This window comes from Macrosteles quadrilineatus, unplaced genomic scaffold (assembly GCF_028750875.1).
Source record: "Macrosteles quadrilineatus isolate MER2022 unplaced genomic scaffold, UCM_ALF_1.0 Scaffold_4__1_contigs__length_99947679, whole genome shotgun sequence".
Taxonomy (NCBI): domain Eukaryota; kingdom Metazoa; phylum Arthropoda; class Insecta; order Hemiptera; family Cicadellidae; genus Macrosteles; species Macrosteles quadrilineatus.
In genome coordinates, this window is record NW_026542597.1 from 89,365,591 (window position 1) to 89,389,521 (window position 23,931).

At 34.5% G+C, this 23,931-nt stretch overlaps 1 protein-coding gene across 2 annotated transcripts; it reads left to right on the top strand.

The window, feature by feature from the left end:
- Nucleotides 1-16: 16 nt before the first annotated feature.
- LOC128992438 (WD and tetratricopeptide repeats protein 1-like) lies at nucleotides 17-22,715 on the top strand. Of its 2 annotated transcripts, none has more exons than XM_054416012.1 (15): nucleotides 17-123; nucleotides 1,165-1,285; nucleotides 1,711-1,841; nucleotides 3,240-3,351; nucleotides 4,115-4,302; nucleotides 4,889-5,084; nucleotides 5,907-6,021; nucleotides 6,947-7,144; nucleotides 13,615-13,745; nucleotides 14,112-14,239; nucleotides 15,057-15,137; nucleotides 16,144-16,310; nucleotides 16,943-17,114; nucleotides 18,064-18,256; nucleotides 19,232-22,715. In XM_054416012.1, exons 2-15 carry the CDS (start codon nucleotides 1,238-1,240, stop codon nucleotides 19,409-19,411), a joined length of 2,040 nt encoding a protein of 679 aa, XP_054271987.1. In that variant the 5' UTR covers nucleotides 17-123; nucleotides 1,165-1,237; the 3' UTR covers nucleotides 19,412-22,715. The 2 variants fall into 2 exon arrangements, with proteins under 2 accessions (XP_054271987.1, XP_054271988.1); XM_054416013.1 differs by having other exon boundaries at nucleotides 6,947-7,135.
- The last annotated feature ends 1,216 nt before the right edge of the window (nucleotides 22,716-23,931 follow it).

Sequence of the window (23,931 nt, forward strand, 5' to 3'; positions counted from 1 at the left end):
ATTTATGAACGTAGCATCTATGTCCTTGAATGAATTGTTTTCGTTTAGTTTTGGTTGTCAAATTTTGTATTACTGCATCTGCATACTTGTAAATTAATGGTAACTGGAGACATCAATATTTTGGCAAGTATTAAAGAAATCAAATGTAATTGCTAACAGTATACGTGACTTAATCTTCAACATTTTGCTGCTTGTCAAGAATTACCGTATTAATAGACCTACAAACAATACTTTACTCTCTAGAATACTGGAATGACCGTCATGTATAATTTCATCAAATTATTTTCCTAAAGCTTAGGTTTGAGAATCACTTAGTCTGATAAGTTGCGATTAGCTTGTAAAGTACCTAATATAATATAGTTGTAATATAATAGGTACCTAACCTAATAGTTTTAAAATTGAACATTAACTTGGGCCTTCTTGAAGCTGATGGAAGCTAGCTCTTTAAGACTCTTGCCTCATCAATGACTTTTGAAAACATTTCAAATTGATTCCTAATAGCCTACTGAGTGATTCATATTTAAATATAACTCTTAAATTTATTTATTAATGTCCCAAGTGATATATAAGTTAACATAGGCCTATTGTTTTATAGGGTGCTCAGTGCTTTATCATTAAGTTTATTCTTTCAGTTTTATTAGGGTACTTTGTGTCTTAAGTGATACATTTTTTAATGTAAAGGATTAGCCTAAGGCTACGGCCACACGGGCGTTTTTTCACTCAAGAACGCAGCGTGAAAAAACGCGAGAAATATGAGCAGCATTAAATGTAATGAGGTATGCCACACGCAGTGTGTTTTCCCCCAGTAGCGGGCGCCTATTTGTTTCAATGCTACTCTAATTTTTTGCATGTTTTCACGCTTTGTTTGTGCGTGAAAAAAAAACGCCCGTGTGGCCGCAGCCTAAGGGTGTGTTGCTAGCCTGGTGGTTGGCACCTCACACTTCGGGAGGGATGGGTTCAATTTTCAACAAATATTCAAATCATACGGTGTTGGACCGCTTCCCCAAAAACCTTTTAAGTAACTTACATCTTTGAAAAGGCCACAGGCATAGACAATGAAAAGAGGAACAACTCTAGAACTGGTTAGTAACATTATGATAACATATTTATTTTCTAATGTTAATGAGTTGGTAGCGTGGTAATGACAGTAGTTGTTTCTTGCAGGTTGTCTCTTCTAGTTAGAAGTGATGTTCAAAATTTACAGCTGTGTCTGAATACTTGGTAAAATTCCACAAACATGCCCAACCGCAACGTTGCTGATTATGTCAAAAGGAGGGAAATCAATGTAAGTATTTACAACCCATTTTATTGCTTATTCAGCCTATTTCATTTGCTGTCGTTTTAAAATCAGAACACACAATTCTAAATAGCTCTGGTGAATGATCAAAACTGAATCTAGCCCTGATAAACTCTTCAAAATTAAATTTGGGCATGTCCATCAAACAACATTGCCTATAAATTAAGTTAGGCCTACATTGTATTTTATTAGTTTCATTTTGTGTTTTGCACTTTCTGTAAAGTATGAGTGCTGTGGCAATAGGTAAGATTAGATCACTTAGGCCTAACCTAAGTTCACCAATCAACATTTAAGTTAATAAATAATTAGGCCTAAGACCCACTTTTTTAAAATTTGTTAAACAATTAATATAATTGAACTACAAAAAGTTAGGAAAATGTTTGTCAAAACTGTGATTGGTTCTTTTGACTAAGGAGGGAGTGAGAGATCAACTTCAGCATAAGCTTCATGTGACCGACAGCTTCGTTCACCGTCTCGGCTTGGAGAAGGAGCTTGAAGGACACCAAGGATGTGTCAACTGCCTAGAGTGGAACTCAGAAGGCCGGTGAGCCAGAGACAATCATTTCCATTTCATTTAGTCAAACGATTTAATGAGCTAAATCAAATTTTGACACCCTGTTGTAGACTAGTTTAACTTCAGAAGATTACATTACTTAGAAATGTACAGTATGAGGATTTAACTTTAAGCCTATAATGATTTTGAACAGCTTAATGATTGGCTTTTTGTTCCGGCAGATGTTAATTACAGTTATATCATATTTGCTTACCGAAACAGCTGTAGCACTAATTTATGATGGAGTGTCTTCACAATGCTTATGTTACACTTTTGTTAGGGCTTGTTACTGTTACTATACAGGCAGCCTGCACATTCTTCAGTTCAAGTAACTTCTCTTTAATCTTTTATTGTTACTTTTACTAACTCATGTCCATTTTCAATAATTTCTTTGTACAGTTCATTTATTATTTATCAGAATAATAGGCTAGACAAAGGGTTAACTTAACAGATTGTGTAATTTAGATCACTATCCTGCAATCGTTTAGTAGCTGTACCTCATAACGGTTTATATTAGACACTCTTCCATTGCAATTGCGTAATTTCAGTGTAACTGCATACCCATGACAATAATTGGGCGAGTGTAAAGTTGTCACATTGTTCGCCGTGGAGAAGTCTTTGGGAGGAGGCTATCCCTATCCTACGATAGTTTGTATATAATGAGACTAGTTACTGTAGCTGCAAGATTAATGCATTGGGAAGTTTCCAAGTACAAGTGAATTGATAAATTGGGATTGTTTAGTTGACGAGGAGAAATCACCTAAAGTCGGATATTTATTCAGTACTGGTACATACCCAAAGCATTTATTAGTTGTAGGTTCCCTACACCATAGACTAACCAACACAAGTAGACTTCTCATTCCATTGTAAATTTTGAAGCTCGTTTTTCATGTCTAGTTCATGTACGCCACACTGGGCGCTAGTGTCGACGAAATTTTGTTTCTATTATTTTAGGGTTAATTCCTTGATTTGTGCTTTACTGTTTGGTTAAATAACTATGGGACAATTTATTGTTTATGATTAGATCGTATTATTTGGTTAAACGAGGTTTTAAATGACTGTATTAACGGGAAACAAATTGTAAACAAAACACGACCTCTAACATAAACCGTACAGAACTAACAATAAAATTGTCTTCAGCTGTTCCATTAGGATGAGAAATCTACTAAGGGAGTATGTTTTATCTATGCCTACACTTATAAGTAAAAAGCAATCACTGTGCCCAAGCCAACCAATCAAAAGATATGTGGTTAGAATGTCTACTTCACTATAAAAAATCAATAGATAATCTTGCATTCATTTAAATTAGTTTTTATCACAAAAACAATTTGATTTCTTCTTTTCTGAGGTTTTTCTTAAATTATTCTCAATTCAACTGTTCATTTTCAGAATTTTGGCTTCGGCCTCGGATGATTTCCAAGTCATTCTCTGGGATCCTTTCAGGCATCGGAAGATCCAAACCATTCAAACTATACATCATGGAAATATATTTTCTGTTAAGGTGAGTTTAGTGTTGCAAATGTTGAAGTGTAAGATGCTAAACTAAAACTAAATTTTTACAACAGGGTAATTTATTACTAGCCTACTACTTCTACCTGATGTAGATATTGTTGTACAACAACCCCCAAAATCCACTTTGTCAAAGAGTAACATACGAAAGCTCTATGCAAGAATAACACTACGGTTGACAACTGTGGCTGTTTTGTGCTGTAACTGGGAAAACAAGCGTTGAAATACTTTTGTGGCATCGGAGTAATCAGTAGGCTCATTGTTAATATAGTAGACTGTTAGGTCTGAACAACTGATAACACATTTGCTGCGGTCGTGGCCAGTTGTGGGAACAGCAACTGGCTACCGGTAATGCGCTGAGTGGATAGTAGGGTGAAAACGTTTGAATTTAGTTTCATCCAAATGAGAGGCATATTATAACATGTACTGCATCCCAGTAGTTTTGGACGTAGTTTTCCAAGAACCCAACAGATACCAGCACTCAACAAAACTGTCAATATTTATATTATAGTTATATTTTCTGCCATTCTCATGAAAATTGTAGTTTTTATAAAACAGCAGTAATTGATTTTGGGTCATCCAACACTTTTGAAATCCAAACTTCCCAAATTACAAAATGTCTACTGAATTTGGATTTCTAGGTGCTTTAAATATAAAAAAATACATGGTGAAGATAAACAGAACAGTCTCTGGCTTTTAAAAGGTTTTCAGATATTTCAAAACATTTCTTTTAGACCAATTTTGTTTTTCCGCAGTTTCTACCAGGCACCAATGACAATACGCTGGTCACAGGAGCGGGTGACTTCCAGGTGCACACGATAGACGTTACGCTGAAGGAAACGACTCAGGTGTGTGCATGCGCAACAGGCCGAGTAAAGCGGTTGGCGACTGCGCCTCAAGTGCCCTTCCTGTTCTGGAGCGCTTCTGAAGATGGAGCCGTCAGGTACCTAATGGATTTCTGAAATTTCTACATGCTTATGACTAGAGTAAGAGTGCTAGATAGTTTTTTTTTTTTTTTTTTTTTTTTGGGGAAGCAAAAAAAATGCATGTGAATGTATCTGTTCCTTTTGTAACATCCTTTGTAAAATGTTGGACCGGCCATCCGTAAAGTAATTGATATACAATCTTTAAATTCAACATAATTTCTTGGTTCTAAAATATTTCAATGATAAGTTTGAATTTTGCTGGACACTGGACACAAAAAAATGCAACTATAGACAGTGGGAACAGGAACATTTTCACACTGAAAACATACTTTAAAAGGTTTAAAAAAGTGTTTTGTAGTATAGAAAAATAAATTTTTTACATCGGTATGTTTTCTTGTTTCATTTTTTTTATGAGCTTTGAAATAGTCAAATAATCAATGTTTTCAAAAGAAAAAATGCACTTTTTTAGAGAGAGGCCTTAGAACCCAAGTATAATTACACAGTTCATGCTTTTTAACGATATCAGAAAACATTTTTTATTCACAAATTGGGATTTTTCCGTATTTTACATTTTCTTTGAATAACATACAATATTTCTTACAGGCAGTATGACATGCGCAGTCCGCACTCGTGTTCTGGAGACGTGACTAACGTTTTGGTATACCTGAGGACACATCTCGGACACTTTGCGGAGGCGAAATGTCTCGCTGTTAATCCGCTGCGACCGGAAATACTGGCTGTGGGAGCCAACGACCCCTACGTCAGGCTGTACGACCGCAGAATGATCCGGCTTACCAAGGTACACTAGCCATCCAAAATTATTTATGACAGTATTATTGTAATCAACAATGTTTTTCTTTCTTTTTTTAAGCTAGCTACAACTGTTCAAGTGAATAAATTTTGTGTTTGCTGGATTTACATTAGACTTAAAGTTTTGTATTGTTTGAAAATTGTATTTAAGTTGTTTTTATTACTAGAAAAATGTATTCCTATTTATAAAAAAAAAAAAAACTTAAAAGTGCAATGGCAGGGAAAACATTTTAAATAATCACGAGTGATATGAAGACAAAATAGTATACCTGCCGTTTGACCACTAAAGGTTGTGCAAAGCAGAAACAAATATTGATTTATTAAGTAAGAACGCCTTCGCAAAGGAAACGCAAGAACAACACGCTCCTGTATTGCGAGTATTGCATTGATTTTCTGCAGGCGTTTTTCGTATATGGATACTGATTCCCTCATGAATCAAATTGTTTTTTGACCACCAATGAATCGAATCGCAATTAATTGCATCAAATCAAATCAGAATTTTGATGCATTTTTTATGCATCGCACACCCCTACCACAAATAATGTACGAATCAGGAACAATCTATTACCCGATCAGCTGATTGACACAATCCATCATTTCCCACTACTTCAGAGATCAACAATTCTTTACTGGGCTGGTACAGCATAGTTGTGTAACAGATACTACCAAAATGCTAATTAAATGTAAACATTTCAAGTCCTTCATGTTATTTCTTTTTTTGTGTGTCATTTTAACGTACATTTAAAACATTCTTACTGTACTGTACAGAGTCTATATCAGTTGTTAATATTTATTGACTTTTGCTCCGCAGATATACTTGTCCGAGAGTCTCCACAGTCAGAGAGCTCGACTGAACGTTCCTCCGTCCCAACCATTGGAGCTAGAGGACAACTTGCCCCGGGAGTGTGTGCAGTACTTCGTGGCAGGTCGGATTACAACTATTACTATGGAAAACTATAAATATAATGCTATTAATGTTTTTGGTTCGTTCATGGACCACAGTTTTTATTCGTAGAGAAAATTTATTTAAGTGGCGTTTTTGTAGCGGCACGATTAACCATTAGTGTGCTTCGTACTTTGCGGTTGCCGAATCCACCAATTCCTTTAAAACCAATGAGACTATTTTAGTGACTCAGAGCATGACTAACTTCCTACTGTGCAGCACTTGAGCACTTGTCAACCCTGCCAAACTGGGATACTGTTTATATTTTAGTTTGAGTGAAATTACTTAAGTAAAATTAATTATAAATAAATAAAAAAGTTCACTGTTGATGAAAACAGTTTATTAATTTACTGTGTGTCTGAGTTTGAAGTTCTGTTTCATTCTGTTTTGTTGGATACAAAGTACAGAAAAACTTATTTTTAACCTAAAGTGTTCCTTTAATTTTACGATGAAGTAAAATTAATCGGGTAAATTAATGAGTAATCTATCGGGTGTTAATTGATTAGATTACTTAAAGTACCCTCATGGCTCCTAGTCTCACCGTTCACAACAAGATTTTCAAATTTTGGACTGTAAATCTAGGGTTGTGTCAACATCTTTGTCCATCGCTTCCTCTTTTGACAATCAACAAAAATAGACAGTTCATTCTCAGATACACAGCAGAACACTACTGTACTGAAGAACTGCAAAAACTTCAGTTAGTTTGTCACGCAACACATAGGCGGGTTTGAAAACACTTTTGCGCTGCAACCTATTTTAACCCTGTTGTTTTTAGCTGTTCCGCATTCTTTATCTTAATCGTGTAGCTCGTAAAGTTTAGCTCGTAAAGTTGGTGGAAAACGCTCTTTTAACATAATTTACTTTACCCATTGAGCTCCAAACCATAATTTTATCATTATTATTTTCAGGTCACATACCAGTGAAACAAAAAGACTTACAGAAGAAGTTCCGAAATTTAGCCGCAACTTACGTCACCTTTGGCTCCAAAGGAACTGATCTCCTTCTCAACCTCGGTGGTGAACAGATCTACTTGTTTGACATCACTCGTAAACAAAAGCCAAAGGCTTTCGACCTGCCCAAACCATCTTTCTCTAAAGGTGAAAAAGGTTTGATAAATTTTATTTTAAATGTATGTTTATTTTCTTAAGTTTGAAATTAAGTTAGGAAAACAACTGTAGATAATGCTATTATTTGAGTAGCCCACACAAAAGTTTTTAATTGATCTGTTATTTGGCGATTAATGATTGCTATTTAAAGGCAGTTTTGTAACTCTCTTTTGAAGGCAACATTCCAAACTAGATCTTCTTACATTGAAGCATGAACTAGAAAGTACACTCAACCAAAATTTAGGAACTAATCAAAACTTTCTTTTTAACCTAAGTGTTAATACTTCCATAATGCAATTTAATATTTTTGTGATAAAAGTTTTAAGTAAATCTGTCCATTATGATTGCATTTTGTATCCTATTCTGTATGTATTTCTGTATGTGATGTACTCTTACTTTTAATTAAAATATATGATTAATAAAACACCAAGTCAGACTAAGACTCTTTAATACATCTTCAATTCAGCATGTTCTACATTTTTAGATGTTATACGTTGGAGTACAAAATTAAGAAGAAGGACGATGATCTCTACGCAGAGAGACATCCCCGCTACTCAAGACTACCAACTATAAAAACAAAATAGTTGAAGTAATATAACTCATAACACTTCCCCTTTTTATTAAAGAAATAAACAGTACTTTTAGAACAACAGTAAAAGAAACAAACAGTACATCTTACATGTGAAATTGGACAAGTACATTTTTAAAAAATCAACATTAGCCTAACATTTTAATAAAAATTCAAATTCATCTTACATGTGAAATTGGACAAGTACATTTTTTAAAAAATCAACATTAGCCTAACATTTTAATACAAATTCATCTTAAACATGTGAAATTGATACAAGTACATTTTTAAAAATCAACATTAGCCTAACATTTTAATACAAATTCATCTTAAACATGTGAAATTAAAAGTACATTTTTAAAAATCAATATAGCCTAACATTTTATTAAAATTCATCTTCATCTTACATGTGAAATTAAAAACAAGTACATTTTTAAAAAGTCAACATAGCCTAACATTTTATTAAAATTCATCTTCATCTTACATGTGAAATTAAAAACAAGTACATTTTTAAAAAGTCAACATAGCCTAACATTTTATTAAAATTCATCTTCATCTTACATGTGAAATTAAAAACAAGTACATTATTAAAAAGTCAACATAGCCTAACATTTTATTAAAATTCATCTTCATCTTACATGTGAAATTAAAAACAAGTACATTATTAAAAAATCAACATAGCCTAACATTTTATTAAAATTCATCTTCATCTTACATGTGAAATTAAAAACAAGTACATTATTAAAAAGTCAACATAGCCTAACATTTTACTAAAAATTAAAATTCATCTTCATCTTACATGTGAAATTAAAAACAAGTACATTTTTAAAAAATCAACATAGCCTAACATTTTACTAAAAATTAAAATTCATCTTACAAGTGAAATTAAAAACATTTGATACCGTACTCAAATTAATTTATCTTTAAAATTCTAACCTGCAGAACCAAATCAGCAAGATATTTTCATTAATACAAAATAAAAAATCTGTGACCATTTACCACAAATACTTAACTAAACATTTGGATTCTAAAATAAAAATATTCTTCCATAAACAACAAGAGCTTACATCTCATAATCTTTAAATCTTTCAGGTTGTCTGATAACTCTACCAAACCTAGAATTAGGCCTACTCGGGCCAGACCTAACAGGCGTCTCATGAACAGTGGTTGTAGGATTAGGTTCAAGATTCTTACTAGGACTAACAGAACTCGTGCGAGTAGATGGCACTGAGTTTCTGTTGTTTGATAGCAAGGGAGTAGGCATAGGAATTCTGTTTTTAGGCGAACCAGCTTTGGGTAACAGTGGCGACATAGGATAGGTAACACTAGGATTTACTATTTGACCAGAATATTTACCAAGTGGTCTCTTAATTTTCCTTAATCTTAAGTGACTTGCATTCCTCTGTAAAGTTGAGCCGCTATGACTCAGCCTAACATAATATGAGCTAGGGGTTTTGGCTAAGCCTATTATTCTACCTGGTTCCCACACACGGGAGCGAACGTTGTACACATTTACCTCATCCGAGACCTTGAACTCTCGCCTAGGGCGACTATTTCTATCATGATACCATACTGCTTTTGTTTGCTTCTCATATAATAATTTATTAACAACATTTCTATCACAAACTTCAGGTCTCAACAATCTAGCCGATATTGGGATTTTTGTTCGTAACCTCCTAGACATTAGGATTTGAGCTGGTGACATATTGCCTACAACAGGTGTGTTACGTAGCTCCAAGAGAGCAATCTCGACATCTTTGCCATCCTCACTACATTTTTTAACCAGTTTTTTGATAGTTTGAACGGTTTTTTCGACCTGACCATTAGAACGGGGGTACAACGGGCTACTATTTACAACTTTGAAATTCCAGTCCAAGGCAAATTGTTTAAACTGATATGAACCGAAGGGATTATTATCACCAATGACCTTGGCTGGTATACCATGAACTGAAAATACTTTCTTGAGCTCACGTATCACATCTGTTGTGGTCTTAGATTTTAACTCAAGGCACTCTGGCCATTTACTGTAGTAGTCAATTACAACGAGGAATATTTTACCTCCATATTCTGCAATATCCACACCTACTTTGTTGAAGGGTAGATCAGGTATCTCATGACACATTAGGTTATCTTTAGCATTTGCATTCATAAATTTCTGACAAAGAGTACAACTAGACACAAGATTATCAATATCTACAGACATACCAGGCCAGTACAACAGTTGCCTAGCTCGAGACTTTGTTTTTTCACACCCTAGATGACTTTCATGTAACAGATCCAACATGGCTTTTCTTAAACTACATGGGACAACAATCTTATCATTTAAAAATACCAGGCCATCAAATACATACAAATCACCACGTTTACCAAAGTAAACCTTTACACACTCTGGTAGAGACCTTTTGTCTGAAGGCCAGCCACTTTTGAAATATTGTTTTACAAGGCTGAGAGCTGTGTCATTGTCTGTTGCTTCTCGAAATTCTACCATTTTATTTTCTGATATTGGTAAAACATAAGGTACCACATTTTCTATTACATTTACACTAACACAATTCTCATTGGGCTTACAAGTGCGAGACAACACGTCAGGAACAACCATTTGTTTACCAGGACAGTATTTCAAAACTAGGTCATACTTAATTAATTTTAATTTTAACCTCTGTAACCTAGGTGATAAAATTTTGTGAATTGGCTTTTTCATCATGGACTCCAAGGGTTTTGAGTCATTATACACAACAAATTTGTTACCATACAGCAAGTTGTGGTACCTAGTAACAGCAAATACGATACTAAGTAATTCCTTTTCCACTTGAGCATACTGCTGCTCGGTATATGTCATACTGCGAGAAGCGAACGAGATTGGCCTACCACATTGCATTATACAGCATCCAAGACCATTTTTACTAGCATCAGAATGGACCTCAACCGGCTTAGAACTATCATAAGTCGCCAAAACAGGCGCTGACGTTATTGCTTCTTTTAACTTATTTACACACTCTGAGTGAACAGGCAACCAAGACCATTCAATATCTTTTTTTAACAATTCACGCAAGGGACTGGTCAAGGTAGACATGTGAGGGGTGAATTCACGAAAATAATTAAATAGGCCAAGCATGGATTGAAGTTCCTTCTTGCTAGTAGGTTCCGGCAATTCTAACACAACTTTAATATTACTTTCATCTATTTGTACACCCTCTGAGCCAAAGCATAGGCCTAAAAAATTCACCTTATTCATCTTATATTGAATTTTCTTTGGGTTGAACTTAACATTATTAGCTCTAGCCCTACCTAGCACTTCTTTTACAATAGTATCATGTTCCTCAAGGGATTCAGCTGCTACAAGCAAGTCATCAAAGTACACAGTTACTCCATTGATGTCAGAAAAAATCTGGGAATTTAGTTTCTGAAACATTTGTGGTGCTACCTTTAACCCAAAAGGAAGTCTTAAGAACCTATAGCACCCATACGGGGAACTAAAAGTACACAAGTGACTGGATTCTTCATCAAGTGCGATATGCCAAAACCCATTTTTCAAATCAAATACTGAAAAATACTTTTTACCAGACAGTTTGGCTTTGATTTCATCAATAGTGGGAATCATAAATGGCTCTGGAACTAATGCTACATTTAGACATTGTGGATCTAGACAAATTCTTAAAGTTTTATCACTTTTCTCAACTATGACAATGTTACTCACCCAATTACATGGTTCATTGACTTTTTTAATAACTTCACATCTTTCCAGTTCGTTAAGAGTGTCTTTCAGTTTCGGCATAACAGAATACGGAATTCTACGAGGAGGCTTAACAACTGGCTGTACATCAGGATTCACTTTAAGACTATGCTTACCTTTAAAACAACCTAATCCTGAAAAAACATCTGCATTTTGGTGAACAAAACTCTCCTTTGTCAACTCTTCGACAGCATTTACCCTTTTTATGAGACCTAGTTTAACACAAGTCCCAAGTCCAACAATCGGGATACTTTTGAGATTGTTTACGATTATGAAGTCTTCCTTAGTTGTAATGTTTTTATATGTACAATTTAGACTGAGCACACCACAAGTGTTAAGTTGAAAGCCACCAAAAGATTCCAATTTTACATTAGATTTGACTACAAAGTCCAATAACTCAGAGTCAATTTGTTCAACAACATGTTTAGGTAATATGTTGATTTCAGCTCCGCTATCCAGCTTAAAGTTAATGTTTTGTCCATTAATACACAAGTTTTCAAACCAAGCAAGTTTACATTGATTGTTAGATATGGAATCAATCCTAAACTCTTCATCGTCATACACCAGTACATCATTAACTTGTTTAGGCCTATTATTCTTATTTTTAAAACAGCCTACAGAGAAGTGATTCATTTTACGACATAAGTTACAAGTTTTACCATAGGCTGGACACTGAGCTGCTTGATGTTTGGTGTTACATTTCTTACACAAATATTCAGTCCTAGTCTGTGAATCAAAATTTTGCTTACCGTTACCACTTGAAGGCCTATTGAAATTCGAACTTTTACTACCCGTGAGAGAGTACTTTTTAAATTTATTATTGTTCGGACATCTTGAGTTACCACGACCCACACTATGGACTACATTCTCCGTCTTTATACCTTGGGAATATGTACTAGATGATTGTACAGGACTACACTCTAGGCCAACTAAGGCCTTGTCTTTCGAAATGCTCGAAACATGCTCTCGGCTAGCTTCAACTAACCTACAAAACTTGATTGTGTCTTCTAATTTTAAATCGGTTTCACGAAGGAACCTTTCTTGTGTTGACTGGTCATTAATGCCCATTACAATCCGGTCACGAATCATATTATCCTCTTCACTCCCAAACTCACAGTAGATAGCCAACTTTCTAAGGTCAGTAAGGAAACTATTAAAGGGCTCCCCCAGACCCTGAGATCGCTTGTGAAACAAATATCTTTGATAGACAACATTAGATTTTGGAGAGAAATGTTTATCAAAAGCACTCAAAACATCTTTTAATTTTAATGTGGAAACTTCCCCCAGTTTAAAAGTGAAAAATATTGATAATGCATCAGGTCCAATCGCATTCAGCAGTTGAGCTACCTTTACATGGTCACTTTTAGCATCGGCCTCAGTGGCCGTTAGAAACAATTGGAATTGATTTTTAAAGAGAGTCCATCCCACCGAAACATTGTCATCAATATTTAGAGGCTTGGGAGGCTTAAAAGACATCTTAATTGAATTTTTAAAACGGAACTTGCAATCCTGAACATGTGAGGTCGACTAGGCCTACACACCATTTTTAAGTCCTATAAAACACACTCGACTTATTACCTTGGGAGTGTCGCTTCTTCAGACTGCGCCATGATGTACTCTTACTTTTAATTAAAATATATGATTAATAAAACACCAAGTCAGACTAAGACTCTTTAATACATCTTCAATTCAGCATGTTCTACATTTTTAGATGTTATACGTTGGAGTACAAAATTAAGAAGAAGGACGATGATCTCTACGCAGAGAGACATCCCCGCTACTCAAGACTACCAACTATAAAAACAAAATAGTTGAAGTAATATAACTCATAACAGTATGTATGTTAACTGGCTGGGTAGCTGAGAGGTTATAGGGCTAGCCTAGTAATCAAAAGATTGCCGGTTCGATCCTGAGAAAAGTCAGTAGCTTTTTGATGGTTCGAAACTGGACCCAGCTGTTCCTGATCATTGGGCTTTAAATAAATGATCCTGACTAATGAAACCGCTGATCTTAGTAACAAAGCTTCACAATCACAAGTCATCACACACCAACACCATTCTACACTCATCCTTCACACATATTTGGGTTCAAATACACACCCAAGTGGTGTCCCCATCTCAATGATTGATAATTGATTATAAAAACTTAATGCTTACACGTTTTTTTTAGATCATGGCAGCACGTCAAACGGATACAGCAACGGATACCATCCTGGCACAAACGGTTATTCTACATCAAGTTCTAAAAAGGACGACAGCAAACTTAAACTCCCAGACCATGTGGAGGCTATGAAACTTACGGTGAGCGTTTGGCTGCGTTTTTTGAAGTGTTGGTTTGGTTAAAGTAAACTATGGTATATGGATCTCTTCAATAATTGTTTGTAATTTTTTGGATTGATTTGAGTTCAAGTTAAACTGCTCCAGACTTCTGCCAAAATATTTGACACAGTGTATTGACTGTTATTTTATTATTATATAGTTTTACGTTATTTTATCATAATGTCTAAACATTCACTTTTCAGTGTTTACAAGAAGCCAGGTAGGTTACCTGCCTCACTAGATGCAGGTAACCTGCCCTGCTACCTACCTGCCTACTAACCTTAAAACGCTGCTTTAGAGTTGAAAACTATTGAAATCCACCAACGCCTATCAATTTTTTGTTTGCAGGCAAACATGCTGTTTGAGAAGGAAGAGTATGGGCCGGCCATCAGAGTTTACAATGAAGCTATTCAGCACTACGCTAGCAGTCCAGTGTTGTACGGGAACAGAGCAGCTGCATACATGAAGAGGGATTGGTGTGTACATAGGCTGTATTGCTTGGTTAAGTTAAGGGCTTTGGGGTTAGGGGTGAAAGACTTGATTGGCCATTTGCTAGGAATGCCACATGTTATATATATTTGTTATTGCGACTCTAAGCATTAATGTCAGTGATGAAGAGAATTAACCTTGATTTGATATTCAACTAGATGATGAACCTGTATGTTGAAAACCAATCATCGCCTGATAAAAAACTGAATAATTCGGATAACAAGTATTTAACCAATATTTTTATCTGAACCAGACGCTAACAATGTATATTTGTTACATAGTATACAATCAGACATTCCTTACATTGCCTAAAATGAACACTGGAAAAGAAAATAAGAGTTCATTATAGACTTTGCCTATTCATTCTATAGAAAACCCATTGACACTGCAGGCAAATGATTAAATACCCACTTATAGGACATTTTTAGACTTTTGTGCACTGTTTGGCATATTCTTATCTAATCTAAAAAAAATTAACCTGACCATACACAAAATATTTAATTTTTCTAAAGGACTTTTTAGACTTTTAATTCCTTTATAGCACTAGCCAATGTAATGTAAAATTAACTCAAATCACCAACCTAACCTAATCTATCCATCAAGCTTCAGGCAATGCATAGAATCGCTACAGAATGCCTTCGTTATACACTTTGCCGCTAACATGTACACCAGTAAAAGATTGCCAACACAATACAAATCTGTTACAATAATAGGCCTAATATTATGCTCTACTCATTGGGTTGTGCTTGTTATGGTGTTATACTTGTTATGCATAAGTTTTATCAGTTATATTTTGCGTTGTAGGGATGGAGATATGTACGCAGCACTAAGGGATTGCCACACAACTCTACATCTCGACTGTAACCACGTCAAGGCCTTCTTTAGGTTGGTACTAGTTTACTGGTGATTTCCAATTTTCAAATTGCAAGCAAAAACAAAGACACTATTTTGGTGTTAATTCACATCCTGTATATCCTTTTTCTGAAGTAACCTAGGTTTTTTAAAACAGTTATAAATTAGCTATAAATATTGAAGTGTCTACGTCCTAAATATCCTTCCAGATAAGTCCGTAAAATTTCAGTTAGATTTTATGTCCCTAAAAAGTGAAAAGTCGCAGAATTGTATAGGCCTACATAGAGGAAATTAACATCACATTTTTATATAGGGGGAATTGATTGTCATCTTGTGTTATTTGTAGAATTATTTTGGAGCAAATTATTTTGTCTATGTTTACAGTAGTAAAACATGTCTCACGCTGTTTACATTTAACAAAATTCTCATAATTTGCAATGTAAAAAAAAATTATAAAACAATTAAAGCAATATTTACATGTAAAGAATTAATTAAATAAGAAAGCCTTCACAAAGGAAACACAACAACAACGCACTCTTGTATTGCGGTGTTGCATTGACTTTCTGCAGGCATTTTGGACTGTTTTTTCTTTCATCTTGTCTTGAAAAATCTCGATCAAAACTAAATCTTGTCTGAAAGAACAAGATTTAAAATTTCCCGAAAATTTCTCAAAATTTCGATACCCGTACATCCTTAGTCTTTTTTCTAAAAGTTTAAATTTCCTAATTGACAGGTTAACTGAGGATTTGCTGTTATCAACATTATTATTACGGTATCATATCAATTGATAATGTCTATCGATAATAATAATAATCATCATATGCCTTTATGTGTGTCAGCCACTATGTTTTTCACTCTAGGTACCCAAAAAATGAAGAATCATTCAGCATTGTATAAATCTTGTTTTGACTACTCTACAGTTCTCTGTGTTTTCTTTTGTGATTTTCCAACTTAGGCTGGGTTTCAAAACACGCAATGTATCTAACAAACTCACCCAACACTGTATAAAAGTGGTTTCAACATCAAATTTTATCGACAGATTAGCGAGATGTCTGAATGAGCTTCATTGGACGGACGAAGCGAAGCAGTGTCTAGAGATGTTCAAACAGAGGTTTCCCAACCACGTCAACAGTCACGCCTGCAGAGCGCTGGAGAAGGACATCTTCATGGCGACCATGTCCTCGTCTCCAGAGGGCTCGGAGGAAGGTGAGACAGCTTAGCAAAGTTAAGTACAAAGTTAAGTCAGATAACGCAGTAAATAAACATCGTACATCCAATTAATCTAAAATCCTTACTTTTCCCCCGTATACAATAGTATGTGGAGCACGTATTGCTTTTGTCAACAATTTTCCAGTTTCAGTTTTGGGAGGATATCTCCTTTTTGGTTGCTCCAGAACCCAAAAAGGTGGTCGTAGAAGTGATGTCTGTGTGTGTGCGTGTGTGTGGATGTTTATAGAGTTGCAGACCACGTCCGTGGTCTGGATTTTATGAAATTTTGTATGTCGGTAGTAATCCATGATATCTCCAGGTTTTTTCATGTTTCAGAAATTTTTATTTCAGCAGTTATTTCCCATCAAAATATTGAAAAAAACTGTATTTTTAAAATACGCCCCAACGATTTGTATTAAGATTTTGGTATTTTATAGTGCGTTTACCTCTAACAAAATGGTACGATCCTCCATTGCAAAAAATTACGGTTCAAAAGTTATTGTAACTATTGTGATTTTCCCCATAAAATATCATAGTTACTCCCTCCTCTTACCTATGATAACGGCTGTGGCAAGCTAATGGGAGAAAGTATGTGTCAGATTGCTGATACCGTTAAATTTAATTTCCAGATTCAGACGACTTGGAGATGGCAAAGGACGGAGATCTTGGTTTGGACGGTATTCTCAGTCGCATCTCTTCACAAGAGCGACATTGGCGAGAAGGTTCATACGATTATGACAAACGATTCTATGGCCACTGCAACACCACCACCGACATCAAGGAGGCTAATTTCTTTGGCAGGTCAGCCTATTCAATTCAATTATTTTATTTAAGACATAAATAAACAAGTTTACAATATGATGACTTAATTTAGTACAATAATTTTTGCAAATGACAAGATGATATACATTTAAGCAAAGTGCAGTTACATTATAGCAAACAAAAATTTACTGTTGCAGGATTTGACCCTGTGATTTCATTGTTTTGATTGTTTATTTTGTTTTACCCTAGTGAAGTGTAAGTTATCAGACCTAACAAAAACAAAAGTGGGTTGCTAAACAAAATAAAATTAGGATCTTCTCAAGACCTCGAGGAAATAACGATAGAAATATGGTAATGTTAGGCAATAATCCAGTTGTAATAATTTTGCACAATGTTTTATTTTAATTTTAAGACTTTTTTAGGATAGTGGGCTTGCCTGGATGAAAAAGTGTCTACTCCGGCCAAAGAAATACAAAAATTCCCCATTGAAATAAGTTTTAGCCATAGAAAATTCAAGTTAGGAACAACAATAAGAGGATAGTTGTTTGAAATAACCTAGTAGAAGTTTTCCCAACTTAAACCTTTCTTGGTTTGAAAAATTCTGTCAGTGACAGTGAAATATTCTGATTTTTGTGTGTGTGTAAAAATTTGTTTCTGTCATATTGTGTTGGAGTGGAGCCTTTTCCTTTCCGGTAAACCTGTGTTACATTGTTAATCATTTTTTTAGCTGATTTTTGAATATTTTAATGTTCAAAAATTCTCCAGATCATTCAAAATAAATCAAACGATAATTTTGAAAATAAAATCGTAATCTTTGTATAAGGTTTTTGGAGGAAAAAGCTTCTTCTTCTGCAGAAGCCCCTTGTGGGGTTGTTATATCAAGTTTCTTTGTGCTTTTATTTATCAGAAAATCTTTTCTTATATAGGTAAGTTGGATGTGTATCCATTACTTCCTCCTTAATTTTAACCCTAAAATTTTCTGTACCAGTGAAGGACAATACATCATCGCAGGTTCAGACGACGGTTCAGTGTATTTCTGGGACCGGCGGACGACCAACAACGTGAGGATACTGCGAGGCGATAGCTCCATAGTGAACTGTCTACAACCGCACCCTACGTACTGTCTGTTGGCCAGTAGTGGTATTGACCCCCTTGTAAGGCTTTGGTCCCCACTACCTGAGGTATGGTCATTCACTAATCTTTACAGTAAAATATACATTCTGGTATATCACTGACCACACAACCCTTACAAAGAGATAAATCAATAGTGTTTACCAGATCCATCCCCATAATTCCTAGACATGGCTTGACTAAAGACCCAATTAGGTCCAGGCACAGAGAAGTAAGGTACAGAGGAAATACTCAATGGCACTCTTAAGTTATGTCTAGCACTATTCCTGAAGTCTAGAGCAAAGTCCAACAACATGCTTGCCGTCATCTACGCTCACGATAGAGAAAGACCAATTAGACTCTGTTCAGTGCTCACCGCTAAGGCTCTTCCTTGCTCGTCAAGTATATTTCTGGCACAACATACCAGAGCTGAAAGGGCGTGTGTTCGTCCCATAAGCGAGTTTCCTTCACTGTGCAGGGACGCATAAGTCCAATCTAATCTTTTCTCTTTTCCAAAGTGTTTTGTTTCGGTCACATTTTATCTTCAAACACTACAATATATGTCATTTCGTTGTTGAATTTGTAGCTGATTTGACGATTTTAATTATATTTAGCTGTAAACATATTGTGCTAGTATTGAGATAGTCATAGCTGTGGTGTTTACCTAAGGGAGTTTCTAGGGCTACAAACACAAAGTAATAATATTTGAACCATCCAAAATTGAGGGATTAGTGACTCGTGGAAATTTAATTGGAAACAGACCTGTATACCTAATGTGACTGCAACTGAAATCAGATATTGAGTCTAATAGTGAACAATTGCTTTCAACGAGCATTATTAGACGGATTGCTTGACTCCACTTCTGATTTAAAGCCCTAATGCATTTGTCAATAGTTATTGATTAATTTAGTTTGACAGTCAACAAATTTCTCCCAAAGAAAATAGGATAGAGTCGCATATGGGTCTTTCATCTGAGAAGTATTATTCAAATATCTCCCTATAAAAAAATTGAAAATTTAACACTACTAAGTTTTTTTCTTCACCAGAATCAAGAGAACACCCACGAGGTACGTGACAAAGACGCAGCCGCCTCATCAAACCAGCGTCGTATGAAGGCGGATCCCTTCGACGTGGTGCTTATGGGCATGGGATATCAGAGAGTGGGCAGCGGGGAAGAGAGCGGGGACGAAGCCAGCGGCCCCACCTACAACTGCCATACCAGTTAGTCCCGGCGCAGTCAGTAGCGCCAGCGTAGGTCATAAGCGTATGTGAACCACCACTGTATTTTTCACTACTTGGACTAATAGTCAAGTCTTGGTTCACTGCCATAAGTTACCATGGTATATTTTTTCCCTTGATTGTGTAAGTTTGAAAGACTGGATATATTGTGGTAGTATTAGGCTACAAAAATATTGTGTATTTTTTTGTGAGATAGATTTAAAATAATTGCTATTGAGGTTTCTTCGATTGAACATTTCAGTTTTCACAAACGATTTCTGTATTAGTAAGTAACTTAATAATAGAATGTTCCTCGCAAGTGTAATTTTTAAATCGCAAGACTGGATATGTTTTGGTGAAGTTCAGCTACTAAATAGTGTGTATATTTCCTGAGGTAAAAGAGGAAATTTATTATTGAGGTTATTTTTCTTAGGTGATTGAACCTTTGATTTCAGAAAATATTTATTCATTGTTGTAATTGATTTAGCACAAAGAAAATTGTAAATCAAAAGGTAATTAATTATTTAGTTTTTGTGTTGCAAAATGAATTCTTAGTTATTTAGGCCTTTTAAAATGGATGCAAATAAATATAACAGCTTGGATTTACTGTTGTTCATTATGCTTGTTAAAAATTAATCAAATAAAAAAATAAGTCTTAAAACAAGTACACTATTCCCAGTTTAATTTGATTGATTTGAATTAATTTTTTAAATTTTATTCATGAAATTTTCTCCAGCTTGGATTATGTACTGTTTCCATTTTTCAAATCATTCTTAGGATAAACACCACAATATGGTTGGGAATGTGTATATAATATTTTATATCGTAAAATAAATCTGAGTTAGTATATCCTATCAAAAAACTTCTTCATTTAAAATTTTCTAAAAGGGTTTTTCGGATATTAAGTCTTTAAGATTCTACCCTTTGTATAGCCTAACTCAGAACTATAAAAATTAAAGCAGTAGGGTTAGAATTATAGGGTTAAAATATAGAAAAGTATTTTAGTTAAAGCAAGAGGGTAAATTATTAGATTTTTCTAACCTTTCCATAGTTCTGGACAGTTATTGACAAGGTGAACTCATTTTCTAGAAAGTGTGAAAACAGTACTTGACTATCGGCGTCAGGCGAAAATCTTCTTTACTTTCTGAACAGCCTGGTATTTTGTGTTAATGAGTGATACAATAGCTGTTTTTTGAGAACTGAGTATTTTAGTGTCTGCTGTGATTTTGGTAAATCTAAAAAAAAAAACATTTCTAGGCACCTATCTATTTGTTCACTCTATAGTTCTAGTTGTCAAAAAGGGGTTTATTAGTTTTGAATTGCACTGAAATCCTTGTGCAATAATATCACTGTCTGTGGCACCATTGAAAGTTAATCATTCTTCATGGTTTTGTTTTGTTGGTGTGGGTTTCTTACCATTATTTTGTAAATGTCTAAAAACTGTTACTTAAATACAGATGTAGAATCCAAGCAATTGTAAATAGCTTGTACCGGATTAAGTTAAAGAAGCAAATAATTTTATTGTATATATTTGAGCCATGTCAGTAAAGAATCTAAATGTTTTATTATTGTAAATATGTTAAATCAGTAAAAGATTTGTTATTTGTAAGTTTACTGTGTATTTTTCTTTTCATAACTTTAGCTCACAAATTGTATTGGTCAGTACTAAATTTTTCTTTGATTTGTGACAATAATAACTAAATCATTGAGAAAATTCAGGTTTTGAGTCTGCCCTAGGCCTATAAGAAATAATAAGCCACCCTTCTTCAGCTCAAGAAAATCCATAAACTATATCTACGACAAAATCGTCATGACAAAAAAACCACTTGTTGGTATAGCAAAAGAAGACCTCAGTAAGGAGTAATATCTAACAGTTTTGTTGTTCTGTCCCACCTTTTGGGGAATTGAATACTTCAAAAATATGATTTTGGTACATTTCAAAATCTTTCAATCATGATAAAGAGGAAAATTTTTAAGTAATTAGTTTTCCCAAAATGCAATGTGTACATGTTACAGATTTTTAAAACCTATCTAAATAAAACATGTGTTAGTGCCTAGCTGAGTAATTAAATGTTTATTTTCAGTAAGGTGTTTAAAATCAAAACATTATATAGTGAATCCATGTGCCACTTAAAATTAAAACAATAGTTGACATAGCTTGAAACTAATGATTAGTTGTGAATTGACCATAATGACTCTTCGTCGTAATAATCAAAGTCCCTCTAAATTGTATTTTAGCTTAACTGTTTACTTATCTTGTCTTACTGCCTACTGCATCAGTAAAGGCTATACTTGTATGTTGCTTGGGAAATTGCACATAAGCTGGAAACGTCTTTTACACTCCTCAACGTGTTAGGTAATTTTTATATTATTTTTCATTATTTTAATACACAATGACATCTTATCATTAACCTCATTTGGAAATCTTTATTTGTCTACATCTTTGTTAAAGGAAGCAGTGGCGTATCCAGAGGGGGTTAGGGGTTTGACGTGACCTTAAAACCCTCCAACCTTAAAACGTGATTCCCTTTTATATGACCCTTATGACTACCGTTACTTTACATGCTCAGGCCCAAGAGACAACTTATGATTTCAACCACTTAGGCCTAAACATATTTGATTAATTCTATTCTTCAGCTATCGTCAATGCTACACTACTAACTTTAAGCACTACTTTCCTATCTTTTGAAAATAACGCAAGTTAAGTGACAATAATAATCTCGTTGAACGCTACTTTGAACTACCATTCAGGACGGAACTTGTAAACAAAAGTAAATTCAAAGAAGAATAATTAGAAGTACAAGGATTAAAGGATACATTTCAAAACCGCTAAATCTCACATATTTGCAAAATAAGTTAACTACTGCTGTATAAACAAAACATGAATACAATAATATCTATATGTACAAATCAGAGCAAGACAAACAGATACATCGTTATTTACGTTGCACATGATGAATCACATACTTGTGTGAGCGCACACGTCATTTGTTAGTTAGTTAGCCTTCCGCAATTTTCTAAGTTGAACCAAACAAATGCAAATAATTGGGACTCTTTAAGTCTTACTGTAAAATCATTTGAAATATTTACTTAAGATATATTGTCTAGGTTTGACCTTTTAAATTCTATCCCTCCCTCCCAAAGGTTGTATAGATAAGAAGAATGTACTAATTTCAATGTAGGTACCTTGATAATATTATTTTGTGTATATGTACAATTTATTGTTAGTTGTAGCAACGGTATTTCTCACTATTGTGTTGATAATGTTGAATATTGTGTATAGAAATGTAGCTATATAATTTTATAGTAAAATTTCATAATTTTCCATTTGTTTATTTTATTCCTGGTTCATTGAAGGAAAAGTGTAAATATTCGAGGGCCATTTTTACGTATAAATCCTTCAGTCATCTAGCGATGAATGTCGTCATCGGATACGTTTCTTGTAGTAAAAAACGTATCACTGACCTTATTCCGCAGGAGATTTGATCATTTAAAAACTTGTAAATCACACAGCGATGCATACACATCTGCTACAGAGCTGCCAATTGTGTCGTTCTGTTCTCAAATGATGTCAGTAAGCTGCAAAGAACCTTGTGGCATACAAGTGAACTATGGATTTATAAACGAAAACACATCTTACTTAAAAACCCACCTTTTAGTTGGGAAGGAAAAGACTCAATGTTTGCATATAAGGACTAATTATTGAGTTATCCGTGATAGGTTCAAACCATTGCATACCCACAAAAAATTAAGTTTGAACTGCTAGCCCTTGAAAATGGTTTGTGTTTCTTTTATTCAAACTGGTATTTTTGTAGACACTAAATAAATATGTAAGCTATACGGCTATACTCAAATTGACAGGAATATATTGTAATAGGGCCTATACACATATGTTTAGTTTTGTGCTAGGTTTCGAAGTTCATACTGCACTTTGATGCTTAATTTTTTATTGTTACCTTTGGAATTAAAGGCTAAATAAGTTGCATAAGGCAAAAAAAGAAGAAAAACATTTCATGAATTTATCCGTTTTGTGACATTAGTAAATAAACTGTGTTTAAAATTACTTTGTTCAGTACATGTACATAATGTGTGGTAAATCAGGTTCATAAAGATACCTTTTTGCTTTTGAAGCTGCTACAGCTTTCATTTACACTCAGTAACATTTTTGTGTTTTGAGCAAAGAACTTTCCTTTCCCAGTGCTAGCCCGTCGCCCCAAACACCACCAAAACTTATTTTTAACATTAAAATAGTTCCATTTAGATGTTGGTCATAAATTCAGCAATTGTAGGAGGCATACAATTTATTAAAAGAAATGTCCCATTGTTTTAGTCCAGTTATAAACTCGTGTAAAAAGGAAAAGTTCGAGTAAAAACAAAAAAGAATGTTTTCTAATTAAAATGGAAAGAAAAATCCCAGCCATAGGAAAAAAGAAGGTTCAACAAAGCAATAATATTTTATTTGTTTTCCTAGTGGCAAGAACTAGAAAATGTAATTATTTGATACCTTTAGAAGCCTTTGTTCTTGCGG